The sequence below is a fragment of the Rhineura floridana genome, chromosome 8 (genome assembly GCF_030035675.1).
Source record: "Rhineura floridana isolate rRhiFlo1 chromosome 8, rRhiFlo1.hap2, whole genome shotgun sequence".
NCBI classification, from domain to species: Eukaryota; Metazoa; Chordata; class Lepidosauria; order Squamata; family Rhineuridae; genus Rhineura; species Rhineura floridana.
Genome location: NC_084487.1, coordinates 135862848 through 135879772, shown reverse-complemented (window position 1 = coordinate 135879772; position 16925 = coordinate 135862848). Strand labels below are relative to the sequence as shown.

The window sequence follows — 16925 nt, the reverse complement described above, 5'->3', positions numbered from 1 at the left end:
TCTAATCGAGCAAGTAGAGGCCAAAGTTACATCCACACAGACTGTATTAACGTTGGTGTCTAAGTCAGAGCAAATCTGAGTGACTTTATCTGCAAAATGTCGTGCAAATTCATCACAGCGGACTGTTGCATGGTCACCATCATATTCACAGGGGTCAGAATTTAAGAGGCCCCTGACCACTCGAAACAGTTCCGCTGGATGAGACTTGGCAGATGCAATGGAGGCGGAAAAGAAAACTTTCTTTTGAGCCCGCACTGCCACGGAATAAGTCCTTAAATGGTACCATGGGGTACCATTTTGTCCCCAATGCTATTTTACATCTATATGAAGACACAGGTGTGGTCATTAAGAGTTTTGGACAAAATGTCATTGGTACACTCATGACATGCAGCTCTACTTCTCCATAGCATCGGAGTCAGGAGAGACTGTGCATGATCTGGACCATTGTCTGGGTGCAGTGGTGGACTGGATGAGGGCTAGTAAACTGAGCTTGAACCTTAGGAAGACAGAGCCATTGTGGATTGATGGTTCCCATGCCTGGGAGTTTGGCCAGTTGCCTGTTCTGGATGGAGTTACACTCCCTCTGAAAGAACAGGCTTGGGGGTGTTCCTGGATTCATCTTTGTTGCTGGAGGCTCAGGTAGCCTCACTAGCAGGAGAGCCTTTCACCAGCTATGGCCATTCTTGGACAGGTATAGTCTGGCCATAGTGATTCATGCATTGGTAATCTCAAGACTCTATTTTTACAATGCATGCTCTGTGGGGCTACCCTTGGGTCTGGTCCAGAGGCTCCAGCTGGCACAAAATGCTGCAGCTAGATTGTTGATGGGGACACACTATCACCAGCACATAACTCCAGTGTTCAAAAGCTTGCACTGGCTATCCATACATTACAGGGCCAGGTTAAAGGTTCTTGTATTAATTTACAAGGCCCATGGGTCCAGGATTCCTCAATGACCACATGATCCTTATATCTCAGCTCCAATCACTGGGGTCTTGACGAAATCACTAGTGGTGGTCCCCCACAGCCAAGATACACAGCTTATATACATTAGGGCCATGCATTCTGTATTGTAGGCCCAATTTTATGGAACTCCCTTCCAGCTGAGGTCAGACAGGCCCCCTCCCTGTTGAACTGCCGGTACCCACTGATGATTTGATTTATTCCATCAGGCATTTTAATTGAAATCTGATTTTATAGTTTTAACCAGTTTTTATTTCCTTTATATTCCTTGCACACTGCTTAGAGATTATGGGATATAAATTGTCTAAATAAAATAAATAAATAGCATATAAAAAGATGGGTAAATATTTTCCAAAGCGCTATATATATATATAAAGGATGGGTTCCTTTGGCCAGTGCCTCTTCAAAAGCATTCCCTCAACCTAACAAAGCAGTGTTGATTCAAGTTTGTTCTTCATTTGTTATTCACTGCTTTTACCAGTCTGATTTTTCCCTCCCCAAAAATATTGATATTAATATTGACATTTTCTTTCAAAATATAGATATTTTGAAAGAAAATATTGATACAGGAAAGGAAAGCAGCTTTGCTTCCTTTTCCACTGTGATTGAGGCTGGTCAGTTTTCATGTTAGCAAGCAGAGAGTGGCTGCTTTCCTTTTGGAAAGGAAAGGAGGAAAGCAGTGCCCCCCCTACCTCCTTCTCTGCTAGCCCTGAGTCCTTTATGTGGGCGAGACTTGGGTTGCTTCCTTCAACTTGGTGCTTGGATTATTTGAGAGAACAGTGGTGGCAGAGTGAGAAAGACAGAAAGAGAGAGAGAAACCTGTCCTGCTGTGCTGCGAGTAAAATCAATAAAAGAACAACATATTTATGAGGAAATATTTGAAGGGGGGGAAATCCGATGCCAGGGGAAAGCCACTGACGTTTGGAACAAACAGGATTGCTCCATAAAGATGGAGAATATGCAGATCATTGAAAAATCTGGTGCATACTTTTTGTTGAAGAACTGCATCATAAAATTCAGAAAAGTGAGAATGTCAAAGGATAGCTGTGTTTCAGTTTGTTTATTGCCCCATGAAGTGCAAATTAGGTTGGTTTGCATTAAAATGCAAATGAAATGGATTTCTCTCCCATTCCACTGTTAAGTGACATGAAGGAGGTGACTAGAAAGGAGAGGGACTTGGTTATGGAACAGTCTCCCCAGAGAGGCCCACCGGGGACATTCTTCATAGTTTCATTGGTTCCAGATGAAGACCGTTTTATTCGCCCAGGCCTTTTAAGTTTGGGTTTTAAAATCAACCCTGCACTGTTACTTTTTAAGTGTGGTTTTAAATATCCTTGTGCTCTAGCTTTTTTAGTATGGTTTTATGCTTGAGTGCAAATTGTTTTATTCTGTCTCTACTAGAAGGAAAGCCATATGGTTTTTTTACTGCTTTTATTATACTTCGTATTTTTTTAATATGTATGATGCTTGTTTGTGCTTTGTAAGCCTCCAAGAGAATTTTATCGATGAACAGTCAAATGCATTTAATAAATCATCGTCCTCATAGCTGTCATGATGTAGCATGCCCTGCCCAAAGCCCAGCTGAGGGATGGTGCAGAAGGATAGAACTCCATGGTCTATGACATGGGTGGGGAAACCTTTTTCAACCCAAGGGCTGCATTCCATCGTGGGCAACATTCTGAAGGCTGCATGCCAGGGGTGGATGAGGCCAGAGGCAAAAGTGGACAGAGCAATGGATATGCCTGTTACCTTTGTATAGTAGGCTACATTCTAACCATGCAAAGGTCAGAGATATGTGTGTGTGTGCACACAGGCAACCCCCCTTCATCAAGTGCTCAGACATACTCACACACATCTCTCTGTCCTCCATCCATCCAAGCAGGAGGCATTGTCACACTTGTATTCCAGCCAGGCAAAAGCACATGAGCAGGGCTAGAGATGGGCATGGCCTAGGGAGAGGGGGTGCAGTAGGTCCTGGGAGAGTCCCAAGGACTTGATAGAGATGCCTGAAAGGCTGCATTCAGCCCCTAGCCTGAGGTCTCCCACCCCTGGTCAGTGGGATCCCATTTTGCATGACCAGAACTGCTCTCGCACAGCTCTGAGTGGGGAAGGGGAAGAGTGGGTTATGCCCAATTATTTTGCTAGGAAGACTGATGGGTTGTCATGAAGAAAATCAGTGCTTGGATGCTCCTCCTCGAGTGATGCTTGTGCTCCAGAGCAGTCTGGTGACCTTGGCATTGGCTGCCTACAGTTTCACTGTGTGCTGTGCTCAGTGCAACACGCAGTGATGGTGAACAAGACTTGCAAGTCAGTGTTGGGCAGCTCATGCGTGGGTTCAGTAGTAGGAACGGATGGATCTGGACATTTTGGTTTTTCTCAGTTTCTCATTTTTCCAGTCTTAAATTCAGTTCATTCCATTTCTGTATCAGTCTGCAATTTGTTTTGTTTTTTAAAAAAGTCACATGACAATTCATACATGTCTGTGCTCATTTTTGCACAAAAATGTGTATGAATTACAGTTTTATAATAAGCAATTTTCCATAATATAATGCATTTTTGTATATTATTTGCACTAATATACATAGTTCTGAGCACACTTTCCCCTAATTTATGCGTCTTGTACACTTTGTTTGGTTGGAGACCTGCACTGCAAAATTCAGAGAAGTGTGATTTTTTTCCAGCTGTGTTTCTGTTTATGTATTGGATCAGACAATTCAAATTAGGTAGCTTCATATTAAAATGTGAACTGCATGAATTTCTCCCCATTCCCTGTTCAGCAGGGAAGCTTTTCTTTTTACCAAGCAATTGCTGGTTTTCCTCCCCCTCCCTCTACTGCAGCTGCTCATCTTAGGCTGTGGACTGCAGCTCAATGTGGTGAAATTTCCTGATACTGTTGTCATACGGGGGGGGGGGGGGAGAGAAACCTCAAATAATAGAAAAAGCATATTCTTTTTGCTTAACTTAGTCATAGCTGGTGATGTTTAGACTCGATCTTCAGAGTTGCCCAATGCTCTGGCTTCCGCTTAGGCACAATGAAGGAGTGGCTCGCCAAGGAGCTGTAAGCAAACAGAACTGGATTTATTTCCCTGTCCTCCAGTTGTGAGATGCAGGAAGCTGGGGGAGAGAACCACTCAACAATGGTGACTTTTGAGCATTCTGCTGGCTATGAACACTTTCCCAGGTTACCTCTTGGTATATGCTACAAGGTCCCCAAGAGCAGCTCTTTCTAAAGCCTTGCCTGCAAAATCCTGCATGCTTGCTTCAACTACTTTCTTCTCCTTCCTCTGCCAAACAACAAGGGTATGATAGTGAAGTAAGACTCTCACTGATGCAGGCCTGGCCACTTACTTAGGGGCAAGGGGAAGTCTGCTGGAGTTTCATAGGCCTCATTTTTTTTTGTATGTGGCTTATGTACATTACTGGATTAGAGCAAATGGGATACAAAGGAACAAATACCAGGATGCATTGCTTTTGGAGACTGCCAAAAAAGGTAACGTGCACTTTTAAACTACTCAGCTTAATATCTCAGATTTTGAGTTGGCCTGCTCAATCGCTTTGTACAATGTGTGAGTTAAAAGTAAAGGGCAGGTTGCATACAGAAGAAATGCAGTGCTTTTTATAAGCATACGGGAACCTGCATGTTCAGGGCACTGCACCTCTGAGTATTGCCCACTGAAGGGGCTTTCAAAAATGGCTGGTTGCTGACTATTGGGCAGGATGAACCTTTGGCCTGATACTTGGAAATACTTGCATTAGGATGTTATTAATTAAATGTATATCCCATCCTTCCTTCCAAAGGGGCCCAGTGAAACATAGTGGCTAAGATACGCTTTGTTATACTCAGAAGAAACCATGGTGCTCTCTGGCACTTTTGTGAAACATTTTGAACATCTAAAAGTGCTATATACATGCTAAGTATTACTTATCATTATCATTATCCTCATGATACTCAGGAGTCCTGTTGCTCTTTGGTCCAGCTATGAACCAGAAAACCCATCATGCAAATCCCCTAGCATAAATGTTACTAGGTACCCTTGGCCTCTCTCTGCTTCAGTGTACATGGGGATAATGTTACTGACCTGTCTTACAGAATGTTGTAAGTGTTGCTGGGAGAATGTATGTGAAACATTTTGAACAAACACAAAATGGTTTACTATTATTATTTGGACACTTTTTTTAAAAAATGATTTAATAAGAATAATTATTTGAGATGAAAGAAATGTTCTCCATCCTTTTGCCAAACATGGATTAAGAACTCAGTGAGACAAATTCACCTGCCTGGTGCTTCCCCCACAGCTAAAAGCTAATGAGTAGAGAGCTTAACCAGACAGTTGTGGTAGAGGTCTCTGGCTGGTATACTATTGTAGATAATATACTGATCTATGAACTGGGGAAAGTCCCTATTTTGACACTCACTCCTTCCATGAACTGACTAGGTGGTCTTAGGCAAGCTATTCTTTTCACCTCAGCCCTCCATATGCAATATGGGATTCATAATACTGACTTACTTTACAGGATTGTAGTAGATGATCACAGCAAGATAATATAGTTGAAGTATTTTGAACATCTATATGCATGCTAAATATTATGCTCGGAAGGAGTCCTGCTGCTCCTTGGTTCAGCAAGTCCAGGTCGCATGCTAGATAACTAGAGCCCTGCAGTAGGCAAGACATAGTAATAGTGTGTATGTGTGTTGAGAGGGTGTATATTGGGCAACAAGCCTACCAGCTTTCATCATGCTTCCTCCTAGAAGCACTTTCATGCCAGCAAGAGGATTTGAGCATTCATTGGCTAGCTGGATTGACAGCAACCAAAGCCCACTGCATGAGCAGTGCAACTGATGCTAGGTCTGAGGTTGCTTCCAAGTGATGGTGCATAAAGAAGCTGCTGCAACCTGTGAGAGCCAATATCCCTTCAGTTGGTAGTATGTACTGCATGCATACTGACTGGGCATGCTTTTGTACTGATGAATGAGTCAATAGGCTAAGCATTGTGCATTCATTTAGAATAGACCTTTGTGATCACAGATTCAGATTCCTTAATCTGTCATGCTGAGGGGCCCTCTTTGTTCTGTATCATTAAACACTTTAGATAGGCACTGTGATGCAATGGAGAGCAAGGTGGACTCCCGAATGCTCAAGGAGCCCAACCAACATGGCTTTCCATGGGCTTTCAAAGACTATAAGCATGAGTGTCCCATCAACGTCAAACTTAGAGATGAGTTGATGATACAGGGGTAGCCAACATGAAGTCTTCCAGATGTTGTGGACTATCTCTCCCATCATCCATGACCATTGGCCATGCTGACTGGAGAGCTCTATGTTGGCCACCTCCGGATTGATAGGTCAGTAGTAAAACACGTACTTCAGAACATTCAGAAACCCCAGGTTCAGCTAGTGGTATTTTTCTGTTGAACAGATCTCTGGGAACTACAGCTGGGAAAGGCCCCTGCCTGAAGCCTTGAAGAGATATTACCAGCCACAGTAGAGGATAATGAAATAATGGCAACTTAACAGGATATCATTTATTAAGTTCTACTGGCAGCTGGTTCGTCTCCACACAACATACTCTCAGCCACTTGCAGCTGTGTGTGCACGCGTCATGGTGAAGGCAAAATCTGCCTGTTGGACCAGAAGTGATCTACCACTTCCAGAAATACTGTGTCTCCTTCCCTTGCTCCCCCACCTGGGAATGGAAGGGCTAAATCTTTCCCAGTTCTCCCCCTCAAATCATAGTTACACATATTTTGCTAGCAATCTTTATACAAGATTCCAACTGTGGCCATGATAAGCAGATCAAGTCTATAGCTAAATTAAACATAAAAGCATCAGCAACAGTTGTCAAGAGGGTTCCAGATTTATTCAGATTTCTCTCTCGCACACATACACACACACACACGATTTCCCATTAGTTGATGACTAGCAGCTGAATATGTGAACTGCAAAACATTGCATTTGAGATGATGTAAAAGTTCCATCCTGATGGGTCATTTACAAATGGAAATTGTAACAGTGCTGCAGACAATCAACAAATGTGTGAACCAACCCATTGTAAACAAGCATTGCACATCTTGCTAAGGTAGAAAGAGAATTGGCAAGGGATAGTTTTGATGGACAATGCTTTAAAGCACAAAATTAGTGCATTATCTCTTATATACCATTTTCCATACTAATCTGTTGTCTCTCTTGCCTGTATCTACATTGCCATTTCTCCTTAGATTGTGTCAACATTCACACATTAGTAGATACACCCATTGGACCACTCTTTTATTTAATACGGTGCCTCTTCAATTACATTGTCAACTATATTGCTTCAATTCACTCACCTATTTAAAGGTTTATTCAAGAGTTCTGTAAGAAGACATGCGTATCTCTTCATTCATTAAAATTGGGAAATAGATTTTGTACGGTGCATTATTATGAAAAAAATCCACCAAATGTTGGGAATATATATTATAGTCATAAAGCTAGATTACTATTAATGGTCTAAATAAATGCATACCTACTTCTATTCTCACCTAGTTTAGCCCCAACTTTCTTTCTTTACCCCCTGCTTCCTTTCTTTCTCCATACTTCCATCATTAGGCCTTCCTCAAGTCTATGGATGATGAAAAGCAGTATGTTTTTAAATTAAGAATTATTACACCAATTCTCACCCTTATCTCAGATCTCTTTGCTCTTTTCCTTAGACATGTAGGTTGCTAGGCATGCAAATAGGTCTGAATGAAAGATGAGACTTGGTTTAATAATGTCCCCTGATGTCACAAAGGCATTGCTTTTCCCCTAAAGCAGGGGAAGCCAATCCTATTTCTATTTCAGTTTGCTAGAGAAGGGAAATGATTGCAGATTCTCTAAACACAGTTTATTATTATCTTTCCACCCCCTCATAGTTTTCAAATGGTATCTGCCCCACCAACAAAGAGGTGTAGGAGGAGGAAGCAAACAAATAAATGGACTGATAAGCTTAGAGATTTGTAACGTGGCAATTGAGAAGTGACTTTCATATTTTCCACCTTCAGGGACATTTTTCTACAGAAGCCTATGTTAGTCTTCCCTGCAACAAGATTCTGAGGCATGCTTTAAAGTGCATACCTAGCGAATGCAGGGCACTGGTCAGGCCTATTGGTCTCTCATCACGACTCTGAGTGAGCAGTGCCTGTGCCTTTAAGGACACACAAGACTCCTTGTGTGTCACGCAGGGGAAGATGTTTAGTGGAGGGCAAGCTGTGTTGCAGAGACGCTTGTTTGCCACTATTTTTATTGAGGATTTCCACAGAACACAAGCTCTTTCTTTAGCACATTAGAATGTCAAGTGCCTTTACAATTCTTATCTTACCATGCTGCTTAGATAGTCAAATATGCGGCTTTCTTCTTGATCATACTTGCCACCAGTTACACCAAAGAGACTCTGGGCCAAATGACAAGTTATAGTGGAGTTCCATGACTGGAATTCCCAAGAACTTGACTGCAGAACTGAAGAGAAGCACACTTTGGCCTCTGCAATAGGTCAGGTGAACAAGGGCCATCAGGACACTGTAGCACACACTCACACACCCATCTCCCAGGAAAACATCATGGCAAGTAGAAGGCCAGCCTAGCCCCATTAATCAGCTGGAGAAGGAGCAGCTGTAGGGAGTTTGCTTTTCTGGCCCATGTCAGAAGAAACACTCTGGTCCAACTGCCGTAGCTCTGGGACTGGAGAGTGGAACAGAAGGACACTGTGACCCCGTCCATTAGCCAGACTCAGTTAAGGGCTGCAGGGTTGTACATGTATGTGTTAGTTTGGGATGGTGATGGGGAGGCTGTTGTTTACAAGCTGCTTTAAGAATAATATGATTGAAAGGTGAAATATAAATCTTCTAAATTTTCTCCTTTAACAAGCAGTTGTGCTAGCAGTTTGGATCAGGGCCATGGCATGAGTGGAGGGTTCTGACTGTGAAGAACCCATACCTCTATATGCGCCACATGACTCGGGGGACAATCAAATGTACCAAACAACAACAAGAGTCTCTGAGTGTCTACAGAGTGTACTCTATTGCAGCTTGAGTAAACAGTACACCACATGTATAACTGAAATTAGAAGGGGGGCTTCCAGATTTGTTCTATGCAAGCACAAGCCTCTAGGCTTCTGTGTAAGTGGCTCAAAGCTTGCAACAATCCTGAACCCAGTAAAACTTGCTTCTAAGAAAAAGAAACTTAAACATGCATACTAGGAAGGAAGTTAATCTTACTAAATTCAGTGGGATTTACTTCTCAGTAAATATTGTTAGGACTGGACTGTTAATTTATTTTTGAAAGCACAAGGCAACAGTTATATTATTATCAAGACCATGTATGTGAAGTATTGTGTATGCTCTAAAATGCTTTATAAATGCTAAGTATTGTTTTCCTCACTATTAGACCCTTCATATTCATAGGCAGCAAGGTGTTTGTGGAAAGCATAATAACAACTGAGATCTACTTAGGTTGGTTTTCCTGATCCATGAGCGTTGCTAGCTGGGACATAGGCCCTCTTGGTGTCAGTGAAGTTCATTTAGTTTGTGATCCATATGTCACACTTCACTTGTACCTGCATGAGACTTTAGAACAAGACAGAATGCTGTTAGATACATGAAGGGAGGAGCTACCCTGTGCTCAGCCTACTTTGGAAATACTTCAGAACAGATTTCCTTGGTGTGTGTGTGTGTTTTGAGAAAGGTAAGTAGGAGTGTGTGTGTGTGGCTTAGGTAGCTCTATGGAATGTGAAGTAATAAATGGAGCATGTGAAACCACACCCTTTGGTTAATGAACCTCCAAGAACAGGGTTTGGTTTAAACTGAAAAGGGATTTGGGGGTGGGGAGGGAGAGAACAGATAAGCGAGGATCCCCAGCTCCTCCCTGGCTGCTGCTGTGGTGCTGTCATATTCCCCTTAAGAACAAACAGCTAGAACCATCTTCAGAAGCTTCAGATTTTAACTGGCTCAGTTCTTGTTCACACACATTCAAACAGGGCTTTCCTAGCTAGAATGGGAACTTAGCAACCTGTATGCAAGTACTGCTACTATACTACCACTATAGAATTTATTACCCATCCCTCACACAAAGGTCCCTGGGTGGGTTACAACAGTTTTAAACACATAATTGAAAACAGTTAAAAACAACCTAAACAACATCACAGACAATAGGGTGGGTCTAAAAAATATACATCTCAGGTGTGGAAGGCCAGGGTAAAGAGGTGTGTCTTCAGCATTTGCCAAAAGTGGTACAATGAAGTTGCCGGGGCACACCTTGGTGGGGAGAGAGTTCTACAGTTTAGGGGCTGCCACAGATAATGCCGTCCCCTGGGCCAACCTCCAGCTACCAAAAGGGCCCCCTCTGCTAATCTCAACAACCAAGAGGGTCTGTAGGAAAGGAGGCAGTCTTTCCACTATTTGGGATGACTATAAACACTAACGTGAGCACCTTAAACTGGGCCCAGAAATGAACTGGCAGCCAATGCAGCTGTTTTAAAACGGGTTATATGAGTTCTAAAGGGATCCCCAGTCAGTAGTAACGTGGCTGCTGCAGTTTGGACCAGCTGAAGTTTCCAAGTCATTTTCAAGGGCAGCCCCACGTAGAACACATTGCAATAATCCAGCCTGGAAGTTACCAGAGCATGCAGCCTTGTGGCCAAGTTTTCTCTGTTCAAAAGGGGGTGAAGCTGACAAACCAGCCAGAATTGGAAACAGGCACTGCTAGTCACTAAGACCACCTGAACCTCCAGTGACAGTGTTGGATCAAGGAGTACTCCCAGGCTGCAGACCTGCTCCTTCAAGGAAAGAGCAACCTCATCCAGAACAGGCCGTCATCCCACCTCCTGGACATGAGAACTCTGGACATATAAAATCTCTGTCTTTCAGGATTCAGCCTCAATTTATTGGCCCACATCTAGTCCATCACTGCCTCCAACCACCAGAGCAACTACCTTTCCTGATTCAGATGTAATAGAGAGGTAGAGCTGAGTGTCATCTGCATATTGATGACACCTCACTCCAGTTCTCCTGATGACAGCTTCCAGTGGCTTCATATAGATATTAAATAGCATGGAGGACAAGATAGAACCCTGCAGAACACCTCAGGATAATTCCCATGGTGCCGAACAGTAGCCTCCCATAACTACTTTTTGGTAGTGACTCTGGACATAAGAACATAAGAACATAAGAAGAGCCTGCTGGATCAGGCCAGTGGCCCATCTAGTCCAGCATCCTGTTCTCACAGTGGCCAACCAGGTGCCTGGGGGAAGCCCGCAAGCAGGACCCGAGTGCAAGAACACTCTCCCCTCCTGAGGCTTCCGGCAACTGGTTTTCAGAAGCATGCTGCCTCTGACTAGGGTGGCAGAGCACAGCCATCATGGCTAGTAGCCATTGATAGCCCTGTCCTCCATGAATTTGTCTAATCTTCTTTTAAAGCCATCCAAGCTGGTGGCCATTACTGCCTCTTGTGGGAGCAAATTCCATAGTTTAACTATGCGCTGAGTAAAGAAGTACTTCCTTTTGTCTGTCCTGAATCTTCCAACATTCAGCTTCTTTGAATGTCCACGAGTTCTAGTATTATGAGAGAGGGAGAAGAACTTTTCTCTATCCACTTTCTCAATGCCATGCATAATTTTATACACTTCTATCATGTCTCCTCTGACCCGCCTTTTCTCTAAACTAAAAAGCCCCAAATGCTGCAACCTTTCCTCGTAAGGGAGTTGCTCCATCCCCTTGATCATTCTGGTTGCCCTCTTCTGAACCTTTTCCAACTCTATAATATCCTTTCTGAGATGAGGCGACCAGAACTGTACACAGTATTCCAAATGCGGCCGCACCATAGATTTATACAACGGCATTATGATATCGGCTGTTTTATTTTCAATACCTTTCCTAATTATTGCTAGCATGGAATTTGCCTTTTTCACAGCTGCCGCACACTGGGTCGACATTTTCATCGTGCTGTCCACCACAACCCCGAGGTCTCTCTCCTGGTCGGTCACCGCCAGTTCAGACCTCATGAGCGTATATGTGAAATTAAGATTTTTTGCTCCAATATGCATAATTTTACACTTGTTTATATTGAATTGCATTTGCCATTTTTCCGCCCATTCACTCAGTTTGGAGAGATCTTTTTGGAGCTCTTCGCAATCCCTTTTTGTTTTAACAACCCTGAACAATTTAGTGTCATCAGCAAACTTGGCCACTTCACTGCTCACTCCTAATTCTAGGTCATTAATGAACAAGTTGAAAAGTACAGGTCCCAATACCGATCCTTGAGGGACTCCACTTTCTACAGCCCTCCATTGGGAGAACTGTCCGTTTATTCCTACTCTCTGCTTTCTGCTTCTTAACCAATTTCTTATCCACAAGAGGACCTCTCCTCTTATTCCATGACTGCTAAGCTTCCTCAGAAGCCTTTGGTGAGGTACCTTGTCAAACGCTTTTTGAAAGTCTAAGTACACTATGTCCACTGGATCACCTCTATCTATATGCTTGTTGACACTCTCAAAGAATTCTAATAGGTTACTGAGACAGGACTTTCCCTTGCAGAAGCCATGCTGGCTCTGCTTCAGCAAGGCTTGTTCTTCTATGTGCTTAGTTAATCTAGCTTTAATAATACTTTCTACCAGTTTTCCAGGGACAGAAGTTAAGCTAACTGGCCTGTAATTTCCGGGATCCCCTCTGGATCCCTTTTTGAAGATTGGCGTTACATTTGCCACTTTCCAGTCCTCAGGCACGGAGGAGGACCCGAGGGACAAGTTACATATTTTAGTTAGCAGATCAGCAATTTCACCTTTGAGTTCTTTGAGAACTCTCGGGTGGATGCCATCCGGGTCCGGTGATTTGTCAGTTTTTATATTGTCCATTAAGCTTAGAACTTCCTCTCTCGTTACCACTATTTGTCTCAGTTCCTCAGAATCCCTTCCTGCAAATGTTAGTTCAGGTTCAGGGATCTGCCCTATATCTTCCACTGTGAAAGGAAGAGGTATGATTGTAACCACTGAAGCACAATGCCCCCAACCTCCACCTCCTCAAGATGTTTCAGAAGGATACTGTGGTCAACAGTATCAAAAGCCACAGAGAGATCAAGGAGAATGAGCAGGGTCGCATTCCCCCTATCTCAGTGTTTCTCAAACTTTTTTTATTTTTTTGTTGCTGGACTACAGTTCCCATAATTCCTGACCATTGGCCATGCTGACTGGGGCTGATGGGAGTTGTAATCCAGCAACAAAATAAATAAAAAAAGGTTGAGAAACACTGCGCCTATCTCCTGACAAATGTCATCGACCAGGGTGACCAAGGCAGTTTCAGTGCCATGGCCAGGCCTGAAGCCAGGCTGACATGGATCCAAGGAGTCAGTTTCCTCCAAGCATGCCTGAAGCTGGACCACTACACATTGAAGCAAAGCCTGGTTCACACAAACAGCATTTGAGGATTTATTTATTTATTTGTTTGTTTCATTTTTAAACCACCCATAGCGAGTAGCTCTCTGGGCGGTGTACAAAAGATTAAAAATACAGAAATACAAAATATCACAATAAATAAACAGTAAACAAAGAGATTTAAAATTGTAACATTAAACGCATTAAAATGCCTGGGTTTGTAGGATTGTAGCGAAACTGTTCTAGACTATACTTCTTCAGGTTGTGGAGAGGGACCACATGGTGGAGAACTTACTCATTAAATTTTTTCTCCTGTGTTTGAAAAACAAGCATCTTGGGATGAGTTACAGGCCAGAACCTTTCCCCTGAAATGCTAGTTTTCTATGTACCTCTTGTACTGCTCTAACAGTTAGGATGTTTTTCCTGATATTCAGCCAAAATCTGATTTGAAGACACGGGGAAAAACAGAAAAGTGAGGGGGGTATTGGAGGGAAGGGGGGAAAAGGGTTCCCCCAAAACGTTTCTGTTTTTTTCTGGGCCTTCACATCTCTAGTTTTACTACAGCAGACAGAAACTGGGGCAGCGAGAGTTGGAATTATAGCATGAGTATCCCCTAAATAGTGCCAAGGTGAAAGACTAGGTGTGCGTTTGGGGATTCATCCAATGCTTCAGTAATGGGGAAATATTTTGCAGATTTAAAAATGTAGATTTTAAAAAACTTGTAAAGGAACACAAGGTTATTATATTTAGTATTTATATACATGTTTTAAACTTCTATATACATTATCTAAGAGCCAAACTAGATATGCAGTTAATCGTTTTTATTTATTTATGAATTTATTTTATTCATCTATAGTCTATCTTCTGCCAAGCGGTATAAGAACGGATTACATACAGCCTAATAAACTAAGCCACATAATGCTTATCACTAAGTCAACAATTAAAACCAGCAATCAAGGCCAACGATAGCACGGCAATAGGGAAGTAAGCTTCATTTTAAAAAACAACAACCCGGAAGGGCCTTTTGCATCATGAGGGGAGGACTTTGCCAAAGCTGCTGTTGCTGGTCATAACATGAAGGAGGTGGAGGATGCCATGCTATTTTTGACAAGACCACCAGCAGACACAGAGGAATATGACCTGAATGAATCCAGATATTAAACCCGTCGAAAGGACAATCCATCCATACTCCGTTTTCCACAGGGAGGGTTGCACTACAGAACAGCAACGGAAGATGTCTCTAACAAAAATCTTGCAGTAAGGGCTGCTCTGGGTACGATCCAGGAGATGAAAGAGGCATATGAGAGTAGCAGCTTGGTGACCCTGGCTCTCATTCACAGAATATCCAAAAGCCAGCGGGAAAACATTGCAACCTCCCAGAACCCTCTGTAAGCTACTTCACTGAGTGGCAAACTTGGTGCAAAAGAACTTCAGAGAGAGACTCCAACATGAAACCTTCTAGGACATCATGGGGGGGGGAAGGACTTCACCCACATGAAAGTAGCAGATGGAGGGTGGAAGAACCCTGTATGAGAGGCAGGGAAGAGGAGATTTCCCAGGCTGAGAGACTGGAAGAGGAAAGGAAAGCTCCCCGGTGGGAGGGTCTGCTATTTTCTGTGAGGGTGGGAGGGGAGAATTAAGCATGACTTTTGTACAGAGACTAGACTGTACTTGTACATTGTTTTTGTAATTTATATATCTTGCTTCTGATTTCCCCCTCCCTTAATTATATCTTAGGTTGCTGCTGTTATATAGGTATGGCATTTTACAGTTGAACCTGAGATAAGTAGGTCATAACTTACGTTGTGAGACTTTGTATTTTACTGAGTATTTCTCATTATAATTGCTTTAATTTTTTATATTGTATAGATATTACGTTAAGTATTGATGTATATTGTTTTTTCCATTCTGTGTTGTAAACCACCCTGGGGACTCTTGATGAAGGGTGGTATATAAGTGGAATAAAATAAATAAACAGGGAACATCCAGATCTCATCCTCCACCCTCAAAGGCCTGGGCAAAAAGACAGCACTGAAAAGCATGCACATTTGCAGCAAGCATCTATGTATCTTGGTTTTTCTTAACTAACTGCAGGGACCAGTGGTACCAATGGGGGGCTTCCCTTTTCTAAGGGTCCTAGCTTTACTGGGTGGGTGGGGAATCTCCACTCCAGTCTTCATGGGGGAATGAAGAAGTAAGCATCCCCCATGTGCTGATTTCACTGTGAGAATTTGATTCCCCTGTTTAGTTAAGAAAAAACAAGGTACAAAATTGCCTGCTTCATATCAAAGTGTACATCTAGTTTGGCCCTCAGTAATTATAGGGTGAGTTGGCTGAATTACATTCCACCATTACAGTATGGCCCCGCTTATACAGCGGGTTAGGGACCAGGCCCCCACCGTAAAGCGGAAATCGCCGTAAAGCGGGACCCATAGACTATAATGGGGCCGTCGCGCGAAAATGATGCGAAAATGTTGTAAAATGTCTCAGAATCACTAAATCGGCTTTAAAAAGGGGAATTTCCCACCACTGCATTAGCGGAACACCAGAATGTGAAGCGCCGGTAAGCGGGGCCCTCCTGTATAATGAGAATTCGGGGGGTGGGAACAGTAGGTTCTATGGCTTATAGTTAGAAAATGGTTCATTGGACTGATTTGAAACTTGTCAGTAGAAAGGATAAAAAAGTGGCTTGTTTTAGTTAACTGTCTGACTAGAGCAACCCATGGTGACTGCCAGACAGAAATTCTACATGTGTAGCTTTTCCAAGCACTTACTATGTACATGATGTATTTCTGTTCAAGCAGTATGACAACGGAACCAGTTACCTAGGGAGGTGGTGTAGGTATTCAAGAGGCATCTGTTGGGTATGCTTTGAGTTGGATTCCTGCATTGAGCAGTGGGTTGGACTTTATGACCTTATGGGCCTCTTCCTGTTCTACAATTCTATGATTTTATGTTTCTATGATTCTGCCTGATGCATCCATAAAACACACTGTGTTCCCTCACCCCAGCATTGATATTGAATGTCCATGCACAAATTCTACAGATGCAGCTCCTCCAAACACTTGCTACAAGTGCATCTGATGAATTTCTGCCTGGACACATACACCCTCCCCCTCCCCCCAAACCCAGTGTTGAACTGAAACATTATAGCTGCTGTTGCATATGTGTCTATTCCAATAAACAAATAAATCTGGCACTTCAGGTCCATCCCTCTCCATTGACAGCCATCCAGCTCCAAGGCAATAGATAAGTTTGAACTAACCACAACATAGGATACCATACCATATCCATATTGCCTAAATAAACATGTGTTATTTAACGGCTGTAATTTCTTAGCATTTTGGGGCTTGAGTGAGCATGGAAAGTCCTTACTACAACATGTTAAACCAGTGGTTCCCAACCCAGGGGTCGTGAAGTAATCTGGGGGGGGGGCAAACAGTAAAGAAACTATTTATTTATTTATTTATTAAAGAGTCTTCCCTCCCTGGATGCTTTCTGCTCCCCGCTGCCACTGCAGATGACACCTCCCCCTTGCTCCAAACAAGAGGGGAGGACTTTTGCTGAGGCGGCAGAGTGTCTTTCAG

The 16925-nt window shown here is 42.9% G+C and overlaps 1 protein-coding gene across 2 annotated transcripts in view; it reads left to right on the top strand.

Annotated features, from left to right (window-relative positions):
* ARHGEF5 (Rho guanine nucleotide exchange factor 5) overlaps window positions 1–16925 on the top strand; it is a 125507-nt gene that overhangs the window by 29158 nt on the left and 79424 nt on the right. Inside the window, exon 1 of one of the 2 annotated variants that reach the window (XM_061582617.1) lies at window positions 4029–4453. The exons of the other annotated variant lie outside the window; for it this stretch is intronic. Coding sequence (XP_061438601.1) covers window positions 4364–4453 — 90 coding nt within the window. The 5' untranslated portion in view covers window positions 4029–4363. Of the gene's footprint in view, window positions 1–4028; window positions 4454–16925 lie in introns of those variants that run through there. 2 annotated transcript variants of the gene reach the window in all.